The 18521-nt window shown below is 33.8% G+C and overlaps 2 protein-coding genes across 4 annotated transcripts; one reads left to right on the forward strand and one right to left on the reverse strand.

Moving 5' to 3' along the window:
* Positions 1-8473: 8473 nt before the first annotated feature.
* Positions 8474-13581, forward strand: LOC113742527 (kinase-interacting family protein). The gene is made up of 3 exons (XM_027270364.2): positions 8474-8659; positions 10026-10187; positions 12347-13581. Exons 2-3 carry the CDS (start codon positions 10049-10051, stop codon positions 13327-13329), a joined length of 1122 nt encoding a protein of 373 aa, XP_027126165.2. The 5' UTR covers positions 8474-8659; positions 10026-10048; the 3' UTR covers positions 13330-13581.
* A 330-nt stretch (positions 13582-13911) lies between these two features.
* Positions 13912-18278, reverse strand: LOC113742528 (uncharacterized). 3 transcript variants are annotated; one of them, XM_027270367.2, is made up of 6 exons: positions 17664-18277; positions 17080-17129; positions 16589-16676; positions 16003-16119; positions 14864-14963; positions 13912-14263 (listed from the first exon to the last, which is right to left on the reverse strand). In XM_027270367.2, the coding sequence occupies exons 1-5, from the start codon at positions 18177-18179 to the stop codon at positions 14913-14915; spliced, it is 822 nt and encodes a 273-aa protein (XP_027126168.2). In that variant the 5' UTR covers positions 18180-18277; the 3' UTR covers positions 13912-14263; positions 14864-14912. The 3 variants fall into 3 exon arrangements, with proteins under 3 accessions (XP_027126168.2, XP_027126166.2, XP_071903525.1); XM_027270365.2 differs by lacking the exon at positions 13912-14263 and having other exon boundaries at positions 14422-14963; XM_072047424.1 differs by lacking the exons at positions 13912-14263; positions 14864-14963 and having other exon boundaries at positions 16061-16291; positions 17664-18278.
* Between the last annotated feature and the right edge of the window lie 243 nt (positions 18279-18521).

Here is an 18521-nt window from a genome sequence, read left to right on the forward strand (position 1 = left end):
TAGGCACTTATGTCGCTTCTTTTTAGACATTACACTGCCAAAAATAAAGTACTACGGGAAATACCTAAACAAATTGCAATGCAATTAGATATGAATGTTTTGCAATCAGATAAGAACTTTAGTGACCAATGACTTGCAAAAAAAAAAAGTGTATGCACCATTAGCCATAACTATTAGCAAAATTTCTAAATAACGCTGTCAACATTTAAGATTATGAAAAGAATAAGGTTCGAACATGAAACCTCTCACAGTCTCACTTACAATCCCTCTCCCACACCATCCAACCAACTTACTCAAGTAATATCAAATACATATATATATTACATGTTATTTGTGCTATTTAGGTGAAATCGAATAAACATGTACATGGATTTTCATAAACAAGAAAAAACTATTGGTACATATGTCACAAAATGAATTTTTTTATCCCTTTTTGATCATGTGTATGAACAATTTTTTTTAAACCCATGTATATATCTATTTGATTTCACCTGAACAGTACAAATATCATATAATATATTTCTATTTGATTTTACCTATAACTACCATTAGTTTGTTTAGGTGAAATCAAATAGAAATATATTACATGCTATTTGTACTGTTTATGTGAAATCAAATAAATATGTGTATGGATTTTCAAAAATAAGAAAATACTATTCATACAGATAATCATTGAGGGATGAAAATTTTTATTTTGTGAAATATGGGGGACAAAAAAATTTATTTTGTGAAATGAAAAAAATGAAAAAATTTATTTTGGAAAATGTGAGGGACTATTGATTAGATTATGTGAAATATAATTTGATAATTTTACCCACAAAAATTATTACATGCAAGACACATGATGAATTCCAACAAAAAACTAATCGAAATATGGATAAGGACCAAATTTGATCAATGTGAATTTGTAAGGAACCAACTCATCTAATACACCTCGTCTATATGAAATATTGGCATATACGTACTACTCGTCTTTGTCATTCCTTTTTTGCATGATTATATCTACTTCTAAACCAATCAAACCTTCAAATTTTCTTATTCTCAATGCATTTCCACCAGTCCAATTGGTTTTTGCTAATTGGCCGACTGAGCTATAACACAAAAATCCAAATACAGGGTTGTTAGATTCGGGGAAGAAACCGGTAGGAAGGGCGCAGGGCCAAACGGCCCACAAAATATTCAAGAACTTCTAGCTTTTAACGAAACTACAGCCCCTCCTCAAAAAAGACATGTTTATTTATATTTATAGCTAGTTATTTCATATCTGTTTTTCCCTTTAATTTCTCATCATCCAAGTCTCTTATAACAAATAAAATTTAACTTCAAAATATCAACTAAGGAAGCACCATTTACATACGAAACAAAGATAAAGAAAAGAAAATTCAACTACTGCTACAATTCTATTTATATTAGATTGACTTGAATTACAGAAAAGTAGAAACATTATGTAAAAGAAATAGCAAATAACTCCTATTAATCTTTTCAAGTGAAATCAAATACACATATATATGAACTTTCAAAAACAAGAAAAAACTACACATGCTATTTGTACTGTTCAGGTGAAATCAAATAGGCATATCTATGGATTTTCAGAAGCAAAAAAAAAAAAACTATTTGCACACATAATCAATGAAGGATGAAAATTTTTATTTTATGAAAATGAGGGACAAAAAAATTTATTTTGTGAAATGCATGAAATGGAAAAATTTATTTTGCAAAATGTGAGGGATTATGGATTAAATTATGTGAAATATAATTTAACAATTTTATCCATAAAAAATGATCACATGCAGGGCATATGGTGGATTCCAACCAAAAACTAATCGAAACCTAAATAGGGACCAAGTTTGATCAATGTGAATATGTAAAGGACGTAAATTACACTTTTAAAAGTGAGAGACGAAAAATATAATTTTACAAAATGTGAATAACGTTTTGAACGATTTTTCCTTTCAACAACATCACCAAAGTTTCTTGGAAAGCTGTGTATCCTCTGACTAAACTATCAACCCCAATGTACCACCAGACTTTATAGGTTATGAGATGTTTCTTGAAGGATTAATTAGGAATCAAATTAAGCACTGGCCTTCTATGTTTGTCAAAATGATAGTAGAAAATCTTGAAGTTGAGCCTACTACACTTAGAGAAGATCATCAAGAGGGAGCCATAAGAATGTTGGACTTCCCATTCATCACTGGGGATTACAAAGTGATCCAAGTCGCTTTTGTTAATAGTAGGCTAATGGGATGTGGTTGGGGTGCTGTAATTAGGGAATCTATTGGGGAGGTAACGGATATTGTATATGGTAGATTATTATCTGAGTCTGATATATTATTATCCATCAGCCATTGCACATTGACAAAGATGGGATTACGATAAGAGGTGGATTAGAAGACAAATAGGTGTTGCCTTGGTTGTGCAATGCCGCCGAAAAGCTCTATGTTGCAATGTAGCCAAAAAAAAACTCCAACATGGAGCTAACTTATTTTCACATCCATTAAGTGGGGATCCAAATCTATTGTATGGTGTGGAGACTTTAGAAAATGTTATTGAGCACATAGATGCTCATAAGATACTCGAGATTAAACTGCAATTCCCTTATAGGAATAGGAAGTTGGTGGAGATTCTTGATGGGGGTGTCAAGTATTATGGACCATCATTACACTAATTTTGTGCGGGTATTTGAGAGATTGCGTGCTTTTGATAATGCTATTGAGTTGATTAGAGAGGAGCAAAATTAGCATGTTTGGGAGGTTGTTCTATTGGGCATGCAAGGGTATCCTGCTCTGAATGGCTTTGAGAAAGATATGTGGAACCTATATAGATTGGGTTGGTAGTGCAGAACCTATTTCAGTATTTCCTCACATACATTGACAAACCCATTGTGGATTTGGACAACTTACCTGTCCATATGTTATGATTTTAGGGGGTCAAGAGTTTTGCTTGGTGTGATAGTTCCAGGTGATTGTTTCCTTCCCCTGGTGTGTTTAGGCTTTCAGCAGCTGACCATTCAATAATCAACAGAACTTGAAAATTATGAGTTTTAGTATCCTCTGACTGACTCAATGGGAAGGAACATGTGCAATTGATATGAACAGTGTAAACCTTTTTCTTTTTTTTTTTTGTCAAAGTCAGTTAAGACTTTTGATAAATTTATAATCCTTAATCCATAGGAAACCACAAAAGCCGGCAACTCTTGAGGTTCCTGAGGAGACTTATAAATCTACCCCAAATCCCCCCCAACCCCCGATGTGGGAACTAACCTATAAACCTTTTTCTTCTTGATAACCTAGCTAATGTTATTTGTACTGAGATACATGACAACCCTTGATGTATTTTGAAAGAAACATACTCAACAATTTTTCCTTAAAAAACATTTTTTTTAAGAAAAGGGAAGCCTTCTAAAAAAGGGGAAAGTCACCAACTAATTGCTCGGACTCAATGGGAAAGGACATGTGCAATTTATATGAACAATCTTAACCTTTTTCTTCCTCATAAACTAGATAATGTTTTATTTGTTTTGAGGTGGACAACCCTTGATGTATTTTGAAAGAAACATTCTCAATTATTTTAACTTTTTTCTGCCTGATAAACTACTAGATAAATTAATGTTGTTTGTATTGAGATAGACAATCCTTGATGTATTTTGAAAGAAACATACTCAATTGTTAACCTTTTTCTTCCTATAAACTAGATATTAAATGTTTTTGGAACTGAGATAGACAACTCTTGAAAGAGAAAGAAACATACTACTTTATTCTACTCCACAATACGTTAGTAGACAACTAGCTTTTTCAGTCTTGTGCATGGCATCGGAAATATAAATGATTTAAACGAATTTAAATTTTAAAACAAAGTAGGGATTTTGACATAGAAATCTAAACATTTGAATTTAACTAACATAGAGCTATTGGATTACATGAATCAGATTTATTAAAGTATAAAACAATTCAATAATCTTATTTTTTTAATAATTTAATAATGGTTGCTCACTTGGTAATTGATTGTTGGCATTACAAATAAAATGATGAATCAAATCTTTCCAATTATAAGTATAGAGGTACATTAACAGTTAAAAATATCTTTTCCACTTTATAATTTTCTTTATAACTCAGTTTAATTTATTCTAAATTTCCCCCGAAATTTCTATCGTTTACCTTATGGTAAGTTTACTCCAATATGTAACCACTGTGTATGCCTGGCTGATATGGAGAAGATTGATAACAATCCCTCCATCTTAGCGCCCAAGGTAACTTATCCTTCTAGCCCTTCCTTTTGTCTTTCCTTTTGTCTTTAATAATAATTGTGTGTCTTTCTACTATTCACCAATATAATAAATAAATACTTTCTTTTTTCTGAGCAAATCTTTCTTAGTCCCATCTTTTCAACGAAGGAAAATCATTCAAAGCGTCCTTCGCATATAGCAAAATAATTTTTTTGTCCCCCACTTTTAAAAGTATAATTTTACATCTCTTATAAATTTATATTGGTCATTTTTTATACCTCCCTAAATTTTCGATTAGTTTTTGGCCGAAATTCATCATGTGTCTTGCACGTGATCTTTTTTGAAGAGCAAAATTATCAAATCAAATTTCACATAATCCAATCCATAATCCCTCACATTTCACAATATGAATTTTTTCGTCCCTTATATTTAAAAAAATGAATTTTTTTTATCCCTCACATATCACGAAATGAATTTTTTCATCCTTTATTAATCATGTGTATGAATAGTTTTTTTTAAACCCATGTGTATATCTATTTAATTTCACCCCCCCTCTTATTTCATAAAATAAATTTTTTTCATCCCTCACATTTCATGAAATGAATTTTTTCATCCTTTATGTATGAATAGCTTTCTTTTTAAACCTATGTATATATCTATTTTATTTCAGTTGAATAGTACGAATAGCATGTAATATATCTCTAGCGTAAGTGGGAGGGTTCAAACATGAGATCTCTCACTTATACTTCCTTCCCCATAACACTCAACCAACTTGTTCAAGTGAAATCAAATACAGATATATTATATGTTATTTATACTGTTCAAATGAAACCAAATAGACATATACATGATTTTTCATAAATAAGAAAAAACTATTGATGCGCATGTCATTCATTGAATTTTTTCATCTCTTATTAATTATGTGTAAAAACAAACTTTTTTCTAAACCCATGTATATATCTATTTGATTTCACCAAAATATTACGAACATCATATAATATATTTCTATTTGATTTTACGTACAACTACAATTAACTTGTTAGGTGAAATCAAGTAGAGTCAGGTGAAATCAAATAAGCATATATATAAATTTTCAAAAACAAAAAAAAACTATTCGTACACATGATCAATGAGGGATGGATTAGATTATGTGAAATGTAATTTGACAATTTTACCCATAAAAAATGATCACATACAAACGCATGGTGGATTTCGACAAAAAATTAATCGAAACCTAAATAAGGATCAAATTTGACAAATATGAATTTGTAAGAAACATAAAATTATATTTTTAAAAGTGAGGGATGAAAATAGTTATTTTACAAACTGTGAGAGATGTTTTGAATGATTTTCCCTATTATTTTTGCTTGTCCTTGAGAGTCGACATTATAGTTCGAATACAGCAGACAATTACCTACTTGTTAACTAAAACTACGAATTGATCTTCAATTGTAATCCCTGTTACGTTAAATGGACAAAAAATTTAGAACTTCTGTGATAAACTGCATTGCAGAAAGAAATGTAATCTAATTTAGAGCAGAAAATGTGGATCAGAATTAGCGGATGCTGTGTCAGGAGTTCATGGAGTTAAAAAATAAATGCACTAAAGTAGCGCTTATGAGAAAAGTCTTATATAATATTAGTAAAACCAGTGTTTTGAACACCACAGGCAGATTTTACCAGTACATCAGTTGTAAGAAGATGGTCTTTTCCAGATTTGTGCTGCAAGAGATAGTACTAAGCATATAAAACCATGAATGGAGGTCTTACTCCAGGCAGTAACTCTGCAGAGGCAATACAGAAGTAGATGCAAGTACTCCCACAGTTTGTATAACAGAGAAAATTTTTTTTGTGTGCTTTCTCTGATTAACAGCAAAGTAGTCGCTTCCAATTTGATAGCTCAAACCAACATTCTCAGAGGAATTGATTAGTTATTAGTGGAGGAACCATTGTAGCGTTACTTTTGGAGCGTTAATAACGAGCTATTGAAAGCACTCAATTTGTTCATTTTTGTCGAACAAAAAATGCCTGCCAATTCGTAGAAGCACAAGGCGAGGATAATAGCAATAGTCAGAGAAAGGCTGTTACAGAACAGGAACAGTAACAGGAAAGATGGACGCGTCCAGAGATATGGGACTATGAAGCTCAACATGGATGCAGTCACCGGAGACAATAGAGATTCGGACTAGGAGTGGTACGTAGCTAGAAACTCTTAAGGGTGAACTAGTAGCAATATGCACTGATCCTGTGAGGCAAAAGATGGAGGCTCAACTATAGCTGAGTCAATGATCATCGAGCTAGCACTGCTGAAAGCACAACAAGAACGGTGGGGAAATGTGGCTGTTCAATCAGCTTGCAAATCAAAATGTTATTAGGAATGGCAGCAAGGATCTAGGAAATAATAGTAGTGTGCTACTGGAAGATATTATTGCTCTTTCGAGCACTCTCTCCGTCCCAAATTGTTAGTTGCATTTCGAGATTTTAACTTTTAAAAATAGTGATTTGACGGTGGTGTTAGTGAATTTATTTTCAAAAATGCCCTCGAGAATTGAAATTTTAAATTTGAATGTAATATAAAATATAGATAAAAAGTGGGAATGTTATTGAAAAAAGAGATAAAAAGTAACTTTAATTTTGATAAGATGACAAAGATTTTAATAATTTTAAAATGGAAAGTATGACAATTTTAATAACGGAATGAAGTAAATGTTTCTTTTCCCTTATTAGAAGGGAAGGGAATCAGGTTAATCATGAAGTTTTAAAAAGGCCAAATTTTTGCACAAGCGTATTGGGCTTCCCAATAACAGCCCATGTGTCCTACATTGTCTCTATACAAGCCATCTAACGCCGCAGGCTCCACAGGACAACAATATACAGGCTCAATGGCTCAAATGTTCAAGGTTTGACCTGGTTTATTACTCTTTTCTGCCTTTAATACTCGTTTTATTTTAAGTATATCTTTAACACTTAGATTCTCAAACTATATGCCTTGGATACCTTTTTTGGTTTTGTAAGTATGTCTTTATTACATGCTTTAGGTTCACTAATTATGGTCTAACATTTGAGATTATTGTTTTGAAACCTATAAGCTACAATTACAAAATCTTTCAACATTAATGTATGCGGGTTGAAGTTTATTTGAAATATCTTTTTCTCTTTTTCATATTCGTACTTTTTGTAATCAAATTATGTGATATAAAAAGATACTTTCAGTACGCGTTTAAGAATAATTTTTTTAAAAAAATTATTATGTATCCAAATGGAGCCGTTGCCTTATCTTTTGTACATAATTATTTGCAAACATCCAATTTCTCTTACTTAAAGATTTCAAATATCCAAGAAACCCGTAAAGAATGTTGATGTTAAACTAACACATTGCAAGAACTTTGAGCTTCCATGCATGGGAAGTCAAATCATAGGTTACAATTGATAAAATTGGTAGGTTTGAATTGATTTAAGCAAATATCAACATGTAGATGGTCATTGAATAGAATATTGTGCATATACACCACAAAGTACATGCACATCGAAGAAGGATTTCGAGAAATTGGAAGTCTCTTATCAAATCCTAGTGAATTACCCATTGATTATATTCATGAAATGGTAGTATCAAGCTATCCTTTTATTGTCAATCGTCTAATGAAGTTTTAAATGAGTTTGGATTTCTAGGGTTTTGGATTTGACCCTATGCCATCCCTATTGTAAGGTGCAATTAATGATGGATATAAGCTTAAGTTGAATTGAACGAATGAGATTGGTTGTGCTAGTGTTTAGATATCAAATTTTTCGAAATAATTTTTCGCTCGTATCATAAACATATTTTTTAACTCACATTTTTATATTCTCAATCATCTTTTTATCTCATATATACATCACAACATAAAATTTTATCTCTATAGTAATATTTCAAACAATATTTCAAATACTATCCAAACAAATAATTTTCGAAGAGTGCCAAAAATTTATAGTAGTATTTTTGTATTTAGTTGTGTTAATGTCTATGTTTGTAATTGGTATGATATTGGCCATGTGTTGTATTAGTGTGTTGTATTAGTATGATATTGGCCGAGTAAAGAAGCCCTTGATTGATATTGGATTCCTTAAATTTTGTACCTCAATCATGCGCACGTGTCGCATTTTCATTTGCTAAAAACTGAAATCCAACTTTTCCCGTTTCCAACCGGGCAACAACTCTCTTGACTGGAATGACACTTACCCCTCTCTTTAAGTTCTAAGAGAGCCTACCCCGCCTTCTTCCTTCCTTCCATCCATCCTTCCTATATACACTACATAAAAAGCCAAAACAACGTCAGAGCTACTACTCTTCCCCTCTTCACTCTTTCCTCTACTGTGTGACTGTGTGTGAGATGCAGTGAGCAACCCCCAAGACCTCCATCTATGCTCTTTCTGCGTGTGTTTCTTTGAAGCTATAAGGTACGAATTGACACCCTTTATCTTTTTTTTTTTTTTTTTTTCTTTTCGTCCTGCAAATTCATCTACTTTTTTTCTATTTCTCATATTTTTCTTCTGTGCCTCTTGTAAACGTCTGGTACAATCTAGTCTTTCCTTTTCTGCTTTTGTGGGACAAATTCTACTTGTCCTTTGATCAGGATGACCTGAAATACCTTTCATCATGTTTCGTCAGTCTCCGTTTCCTTAAAATTTTCGACGATGGAGAAAACTTGGCGAGGAAGGGAAATGGAGAGCGAGAATGGAGTCCTCATTCATAGGCTACGAAGAAAGAAAGAACTCTCGACCATTTTGGACGTTAGTATGGTTTATGTGTTGAGTTTCTTATGGATCACAGTTGTCACTGAAAGTGATTTTAAAGAAATTACCATCATTTTGATCCTAATCCCACTTTTTTTCCCATCTGATTTCAACTTTTAGAGTTTGAATAATCATAAATACGAGTGGAGAACGAGAGCCCAGATGATGTTGTTTTCTTTTTTTTCTGCTAACTGCATTGTCTTTAGCAGTCATAGTAGTGCATTAATGTGGTGATAAGCAGGTGGAATTAATAATTGCAGCCAATTAATTAAGTAGTTAATGACATGCTGCAGGCAGCAGCAGCAGTACATTTTTCCTCGAGATCTGCATCTTCCAACTTGTTTCTTTCTGATCTTCTTCGTCTCCCATCTTCTCACATAGCAACAGCTGTTTGTCTGGCTTCTATTCTATTCGGTCCTTAATATTGTCGTTTCATGATAAGACATCAATAAATATACGGTACGGTTTTTCTATCATAACATCATATGCTGCTCTGCCTGCCACCCCATTTCTTCCCATGTCACATTCTCACACATGTACTTAATTTAATGAGTCTAAAATTACATGTTCTAAAATTCCATTTTCAATTATTTAGATCAAATCTTGAAGTATTGCTAATAATTAAATTTACTAGACTTGAATTTTTTTGAGTGAAAAATCAACTGGAGAGGCAACAAAAAATTTTGTTTTTTTTTTTTTTCGGTTCTAGAGAGGGTATGCTGAGCTAATTTAGTGCACGTGATTGTCACTTTTTTTTGTCCTTCTATAGAAAAAAAAAAAATAAAGCACAAACCGCAAAATAGGTAACATTAGCTGATCTTGTATGCAATTGCTAGCTGTAGAGTGATGGAGACTTTGAAAAGGGACTTACTTTTGTGTAGGGTTTGGAGAGTTCTAAAGGGACTTTCTATGATGTTTGAGGTCCTCATCTTATCAGTTATCAATAATCTTTGCGGAGGGAAAAAGAAAATATTATTGGTTCATGTTAATAAATAAGGTAATAATGTGTTTAACTTGTCATCATGTGTAGGTCCTAGTTTGTTTGTCTGTGAAATGGAAACAACAAAGATGAAATTGCAGAAGATTGGTGGTTGTGGCGGTGAAGGTGGTGGTGCTATCCTTACACCACCCTCTAATCATTCACGCCGTGGAAGCTCCGGCAGGCCCTCTTGGCTTCTCTTCACCATCGCCGGTATGCTATTCATCTCTCCATTTATTACCCCACTAATTTTTCCATTCACCCCTTTTGAATCTTTTCTTTGGACATTAATTTTTGACCTCCAATTGTAGTATTCAAATTTCTCATTGGGATCCTTAACAAAATTTATATCCCAAATTAAATGCCATCTTATACTATTGTCAATTTCAATTCTTGAATTTGATTTTGTGATATTATTGGACACCATATATATATATCAATATATGTGAAAGAGAGTAGAACTTTTGTGCGTGTTGGAGTGTTGAAAAGGGTCTGAGCCTGACCGGTTTGCTAGGTGCTAGGGGGCAAAGCCATTTAGACTTTGGCAGTACTACTTTTATTGCTGCTGGTACTAGAACTGGGCGGGGCCAGGGTTTGAATAGGTAAGGTGGTCCGTTTAATAATAATTTTGTCCACCTGCAAAATCTTTTGCCACCTTCCGTATCCAACAATAGGGGTATGAAATAATTTCATGCCGTACGCCAAAATATATCCCCTATCACATTTTCATTTTTGCATTTCGTTAAAATGTACTTCAAGTTCTAGTACATGTATGAAAAAAATATGAGATCAATTTAACACGACAGATAAATATAAGAGAGGGTAATAATCATTAATATGTGTATATACATGTTAGGTCAGATTGAATTTATAAATATGTTAACGAGCGTTTATCAGACACTCGTTAGAAAAAAAATATTTTTTTGTTTCATTGAATCGTTTTTGGGGCTAAATTAACAATTAATTTGTACATAGTTAGATGGATACAATTGATAATGTTTGAAAATTGAGGTTATACATTTTTCATTTCCTTCCTATTGGGGTGGTCATGAGATGGAAGAGGTCACTTTCTTTCCTATTTATGGGCCTGTATTTCTGCTGTTTCATTTCAAATTTGAATAGAAATTTCGAAAAAGTTTTAAGAGCAGAGTCCTCGATCTCTACCTACTTCTACTAAGATGCCGTGTTGCAGAGACTGATTGATTCTCTACAGTGACAATTTCATCTTTTTTCCTCATTATTGGGCACAGCTTTTTGTCTTTTATCAGTTTTATGACGTAGCTGATCGGGACCTTTCTATCCATAGCTTATATTTTGGGTAATCACAAATTACCTGCCCATTGTACAGCACCCATGTTGGTTGGAGTGTTTTAATAGTAAATTATCTTAAATAATATATTTCTTTTTCCATCATAAATATATTTTTTAATTTATTTTTTTATATTTTCAATCACTTTTTTTTTATTTCACGTACATCACATTATAAAAAGTGTTCAATAATTATTCCAAATAATATTTCAAATAATATTCTATCCAAACAAACAAAGGTCTTGTTTGGAAGACAAGTTTTTTGTCAAATTTGTCTACTACAAGTTTTTTTAAAATTTTAGTTACAGTAATTTCAAAAAAATTTTCAAAATTTTTAAATTATACACTTTAAAATATTCAAAAAAAACATACTTCAAAAATTTTTGAAAATTTTTCTACAGTTTTAGACAAACACTCAAAAAACTCACTTGTCAAATAGGCCTAAAGTCAGGTTTTTTTCTACAAAAAAAATCTTCAATTTTAACAGTCACACTTCCTTTCTTAGTTAATCATCCTTTGTTTGGTTTTTTTTTTTTTTTTTTGTGAGTTGGGGTTCTATTTGGATGGTAATAATTTGTTGTGGCCTTGATGGTGAATTTCGAGAGACAGACCATGTTGACAAAAAAGCCAACAGGCCATAAGATTCCTTAGACGTTTACATATTCCATAACTTTTTTCAGATGTTGGGATACTTCCAATTTGTGATAAATGTGAGCTTTTCTCCTCTATTATAGCACTGACCATGACATGTCAATCCCCTTTCATAACTCATTACACTTCGAATTTCAAATCATTGCCTTGCTGCTTGTCGATGAGGCCAATTTTTGCCCGGGCTTTAACATGTGCCAGCTGACATGAGATTTTCTATTTATCCCCCTTTTAAGTATTTCTTTAGGTGGTGTTTTGTATTTTTTGTAGTTTTTTTTTTGGCTACTGTGGATATAATTTGTTCTAAAAAATGTGAGAATTAAATTCAAAATTTTAAATTTTAAAATGATTGATAGTACTATAGCACAAATAGTCCAGGATCAACATTTAATGCAATTAAATTTTTTTGTTGGCAGATTTTGACGAGAGAATGAAGATGTTGGCAGTGAATGTTTCTGAAGAAGACAGTGCTGACAGTTTTGCAAAACGAGCTGAGGAGTATTATCAGAAGCGCCCTCAGCTGCTGGCCTTGCTTCAAGAACTGTACAATGGTTACGTCGCATTAGCAGACCGCTACTGCCAAGCCCTTGCCAAGAACAATCATCACAGGCGCCGATATTCGTCTCCCATTTCGCCCTTCAATTTCAATGAGAATGATCAGTTTGATGAGGAGGATTCAGGAGATGTTATTGACTCTGATGATGCCGCTAGTTCTCTGTCTTACCAGACTCCCTTTCCAGCAGCAGCAGCACTGGATCCCGATATGATCGTAGCAGACCTGGTCATGAAATCTGTCGACTGTGATCTCATCTTAAATGAGCTCATTGTCATGGAGAGGAAGTCGGGCGAGTCCTCGAGGAAAATAGAGTTGCAGAAGAGCTTGTTGGATGTGTTGGAGTCGGAGAGGTTGATACTACTGAATGAGAATGCCAGTTTAGTTTACAGAGTGAATGCATTGCTGGAAGAGAATAAGGGGTTGACTTCAGAATCTTTGTTTATGAAAAGAAAGGCTGCTGATCTTGCAAGGTGTGTGCTAAAGATGAGGGAAGATCACAGGGTGTGCATGCTGAGTCGAAAAATCGAGGATCTTCAAGGGCAGATATGTGGTTTAGAGAAGAAAAACAAGGAATATTATGATCAGCTTGTCAAACATGAAGAAGAGAAGAAAAGTAAGGCCATCACGGCGAAGACTAACAGTAAGAGTCCAGCTGAGGTGACTCTGGAAGACTGCTTTCATGTGAATGAAGATGTTTCCTGCTTTGGTAGTCTGGCCAATATGAAGAAAGGTTGTCTGCCTACTAATGGGAGCATCAATCGAGGGAGGAGGGCTTCAAGGCTATGGAACAGGGTCAAGAAGATTGATTTCTTTCTCTGTGTACCCCATGTCAACTCTACATAATGCAAAGCAGAAAGAGCATTTCTGCAGGTTTGATTGGGAGAAAGATAGCAGTATATATCCTAGTAGTATGAAATGTTTTTGATAGGTACTGTTTACAGACTACCAATATTTCCCTTCCATGTCATTAGTCACTATTAGCTTGACATATGTAGGAGGAAGTACTTCTTCAACTCTAAGAGCGTTATTGATGTAAGGGGAAAAAGATTGATGCAAGTTCAACTCTATATTTATGGCAAATATTTTGAAGAGTAATGGAAAAACTACCATCATATGGAAAATGTTGAATCAGTGCGGGAAGAAAACATTCTTTCAGAAGAAAAATCATAGAATCATAGAAAGGTTTGATACAACAAAGAAAACTGTTTGCATTCATTAATGATAACTTAGGATAGTTAATGTGTAATGCAATCTGAAATGATAAAGAATTACCACCACAGAAACATTAAAAGATCAGGTTTACCTCATCATCATTTAGAAAAAGCACAAGGAAACTTTTTGGCATATTTTTAATGTTAAAATCTCTTGAGAAGTTAAAAAAGAAAAAATTATGAGGAGCAATTCAGGAAATCACTTCACTGAGAGTAGAGAGGAAAAAAGAAGCTTCATAGAGGAATATCTATGACAATTTCAGAGTCTATACATGGAATAAAATTATGGCCAAGGGACTATGTACATGGTGACAAAATCAGTTCAACTTTAGATTTATTAACCACCTCTAATTATACAGCTTTAGTTGTTAACTATTTTATTTTCAGCATTTACTATCTAAACCGAAGTTGAAGATGTTGAAAAAATGGTCTTCTTTTATTCTTGCAACGCTAGGTGGCCACTTCAATTGATTCCAGATGTTTCGCAATGGTAGAAAACTGGCTGGTAATCAAGGGCACAGATATTGGTATACCAAAAAGGCCAGTGGAAGAAAGATATATCAATCCTGTGAAGAACCCATGCAAGTTACGAAATCACATAAACATAGACAAACAGAAAGAACATAATGAATATGACAAACAAAGAATAACAAATAATTTATTGTTGAATTCATGATCACACTTTTGACAGGCAAAACAAGACAAAAATTTTCATCACAACAAATAATCTGGAAGCTCAGTTCAAAGCTGAGAATTAAAGAAATTGAATATAACCCGTATTGTTCTCAACATTCCGCAAGAGCATGCAAACAAAGAATAATCCCATTGATTTAAGGTGTATGCTATACAGAGCAGAACAGGATTATTGGAGAGTAAACCATCACGCAATTTACAAGACAGAATCTATTTCACTTTGGAGTAGTTGTTCTAATATCGCAGAACATTAAGAAGCCAACTAAGAATTGATGAACCTAAATCCTTTGTTTTTTTAGCTTTAACAAAGCTTCTATTCAAACAATATCCTGAATGCACTGAAAGATTGAAGGTCTAATGCCTTTAGCAGACAAGAATATCAACAGACCCACCATCAATTTCTCCACTTGATGATATGCCCAATATTCTTGTTTATTTTGCTTGAGCTGATAAGAAACAGATAATGTGCTTACCTCCATAATGTTAATTTAACATAAGTACACATGCAGCTGAAATAATGCCTTAAGCTGAATTTGCAGGAGAGAGTTTCTCTTGAAGCGCTGCAATCCGAGCCTGAAATAAGACGGGCAGAGACAACCAAGTTAGAAATATTGTAAACACTGCACAGAATAATCATAGAATCCTCAAGTATGAGAGCAGATATGTCAAACCAAGGCAAATTGAAATGGTGTTTACTAAGGCACAAGAAAGTTTGAATCTTTATTTCCATTACCTACACATAATCTCAAAGCTCATGCAAGTCTTTGTCTACCATGTTATTTTATGCATATTAAATTATACAAACTTGATAAGCTTTAAGTTACAGGCATTGTTGAGAGGATAGAAGAATTTGGTGAAAATTGGCAATCAAATTTGTCATATTGTATTACTTCTTTCCTACAGTGTCGTATAAATTACATAAAAGCGGAAACTACCAATGTTTGACCTCTAAAGGATGCTGGAAAACAGAAGTTTCTATGAAAATCTTAACCAACTTGGAGTTCTATAAACCATCTTATTGACTAATATGTATAACTACTTTTAGGATTCATATTGTAACCTTCTAATTCTTCTTGAAGAAGAATCAATGAAAATTTCTGATGATAACAGCAAACTTTTGTTTATTTGTTATTCTAGAAAATTTTGCTGACAACAACAAGAGGCAACTTAGTTTTGAAATTTCGATGAACTTAGAAGACCTTTAGATGATCCATTTTTCAAAATGATGAAAACCAAGAAAGCATGACCCTAGAACCATATCAATTGTAGACTTTAATTCTGCAGCAACTGGACATATCAAACAAGAACAAGTGAACCCAGGATTTAGTTACACTGTTGGTGATATGTTTACCAACTGAACAATATCACATGGATTATGGACCATTGAGCTTATCTATGTTAAGTTCTGACTTTTTTTTTTGGTCAGTTTAAAATGGTTGGAAATATTGGCAATGCCACCTTGTTAGTGTCCATCACATTGGCACTACAAAAAAGCCTGTTCCTACATGTAGGCATCATTTACAATCTCACTGTCACAATCATTTCATACCAGATAGGGCCATAAAACATCTTTGATAAACATGTGTACCAGAACATCAAGATGGCATCACACCTTGAAAGACTTGGAACGGCGAAGAGAAGGTTCTAACCCCAAAGCCATTGCATAGGACTTTTCTGCAGCATCAATTTGGTCCATGGTCATTAAAGCATCACCTTGGCAGATATAACCCTGTAACATCAGCAAACGTTGAACATCTCCACCAAAAGGCTACTATACTTTGTTTCTGAATCTCTAGCATGTTCTGTGCATCATGCTTCTGGTAGTTCATTGACGATTGTGCCAAGCACATCCTATACATTCAGTCCAGGCTTGCAATTTTAATCTTTTCTTTCCTAATTCTCTGAAGTTGAGGAAGAGGAAAATGGCCAGAATAAATAAAACAAAAGGAAGATACAAGCAATTAGCTGTCCATGCAGTCCATGAGGCTTGGCCATGGGAAGGTGAGCTTAAGTAAAGGACCTTTATCTAACTGACTAATTCGTCTTATCATATAAGTCAAAGTTAGGCAAATTTATAAAGCAGGATTTAGTGCTTCAAAGCAAATGATCTGTAATTGGGGTCATTTTTGTTTGCAGTGAACTTAGAATAGCAAATTATTATGTTCTTGAAACATAACAAGAATGAACGTGTGGCAAACCTCAGGGTAATTTGGTGCAAGGGTCAAAGCTTCTTTAGCATCATCAAGAGCTTCGCAGACGTTTCCCATGGCTAACCTTGCTGTAGACCTAAATGATAGAACAAAACATGAATTCCTTATTTCCTATCACCGAACAGAGTGCCTTGGCCCTCCTCATATATCACAAGATTCAACTCTGTGACAATCTATAAGATTGCTAGATACTAGTGCAAGTCCGCGAATATTGATTCACTGAAATGTGCGATCACTACAACCTCCAAATTCAGCAAATAATAGCACACAAACATCACTAAAACTATAACTCCTTGATTAATGAAAAAGCAATAAACTAGAAAAAAAAATTTAGGAATGTTAGCATATTAATTAGTTCAGATGCTATAACTCATCCCAGTTACAGAAACAAGAATGTTTGCATCCTAACAAATATATATTAAGTGAATATTGCATTTCCCAATAACGGAAAAACGCATAGGTAAACAAATATGGAATACCTGGTTTTATACGTTACATGGGCACCTCCAAATGGCTTAAGTTCTATAGCCTGCATGAACAACATTGGCATTATCTAACAGCAATAATCAAGAAAATCCAATCATCTGCAAAATCAAAACTGTAATTCAAAAACATCAAAGAGCCCAAGCGAATATCCTTGAGAGAAAATCAAAATGCAAAGCAAAGTAAAAGTGCATCTTTTAGCAGTTGTGAAGATAATATTAATCAAGTAATTAGCATAGATTAACTACAAAAGATCCTCTCAAAACCAGTTACTGATGGACGAAAACCCATTCATCTCTTGTACTTGCCATTCCAATTTTCACCTTCTATGCTGCCAATTAACTTAATTCTACACCAATTAACTCCATCCTTTATGATTCCTCCTCTCAACACAATTTTATCAAGTAAATCAAATAAACCTGTACTCTTCTTATATAACAAACTCAGTAACAGTACGTTAATTCTTCCACTATTCCTTCACCATAAAAACTGGAAAAAGCAAATTCCATCTTCAATCAATTGAGGTAAAAAGGCAATAGAATGTCAAGTCATTTTTTCTTTGGAATTTGCATTCTCATACCTGTGAAAGAAAAAGCAGGGCTCCATCAAGATTCCCCTTTTCCATCTCATCTTCAGCTCTCTTCCTCAAAGCAAATGCTTCCAGACACTCCATACTACTCCTCTCAAAATCCTTATCATTCCTATGAAAACCGCAAACCAACGAAACCATGAGATGGGCTGCTTTAGCAGGGGTCGAACAGTGGCCGACAAAGGCTCCCTGAGGCAAAACGACGACGTTGGGACCGGCACCACAGCGGCCGAGGCAGCCACAGGAGTTGACGGAGACAGAAGGAGGGGCAATCCCAGATAGAATTTGAAGAATATCTAATGAACCTTGTCTCCTGCAAGTCCTGTTAGTGCAAACTCTTATTTCTTCTACTGATGTTGTCTTTAGATTATTATCTATACTGTTCCTTATAGATGATGATTTTGGCCTTGAAATAGTAGTTTTGATGAAGTTTTTTCCTCTAGGAAAAATGGGTCCTGCTGCTGCAAGAGATGGAGGTCTGAAGCTACTTAGATCAGCCTTCTTCATGCTAGCGCCGAGTCGTCTTTGGGTCGCTTCCCACTTCCCAAGCCAGTCCAGTCTGCGTTGGTTAATTCAGTTATTAGTGCTCAATTTGGCTGGCAACTCAAGTCTAACAAGAGCTTTAACTTTTAAGGGGAAGTTTTTTTTTTTTTTTTTTTTTTTGGAGTGACCGTAAAAATATAATATGCTTAGAACTCGTTTTGATTGTTAATTTTTGAAAATATATATAGTAATGATTTGACGTGCATCAGATAAAAGATAATTGAGAAACGTGTTTATGAAAAATATAAGTTTTTGGATGAAAAATTACAATCCAAACAAGATTGTTTTTTGGTTGGACTTGAGCTC

This window comes from Coffea arabica, chromosome 4e (assembly GCF_036785885.1).
Source record: "Coffea arabica cultivar ET-39 chromosome 4e, Coffea Arabica ET-39 HiFi, whole genome shotgun sequence".
NCBI classification, from domain to species: domain Eukaryota; kingdom Viridiplantae; phylum Streptophyta; class Magnoliopsida; order Gentianales; family Rubiaceae; genus Coffea; species Coffea arabica.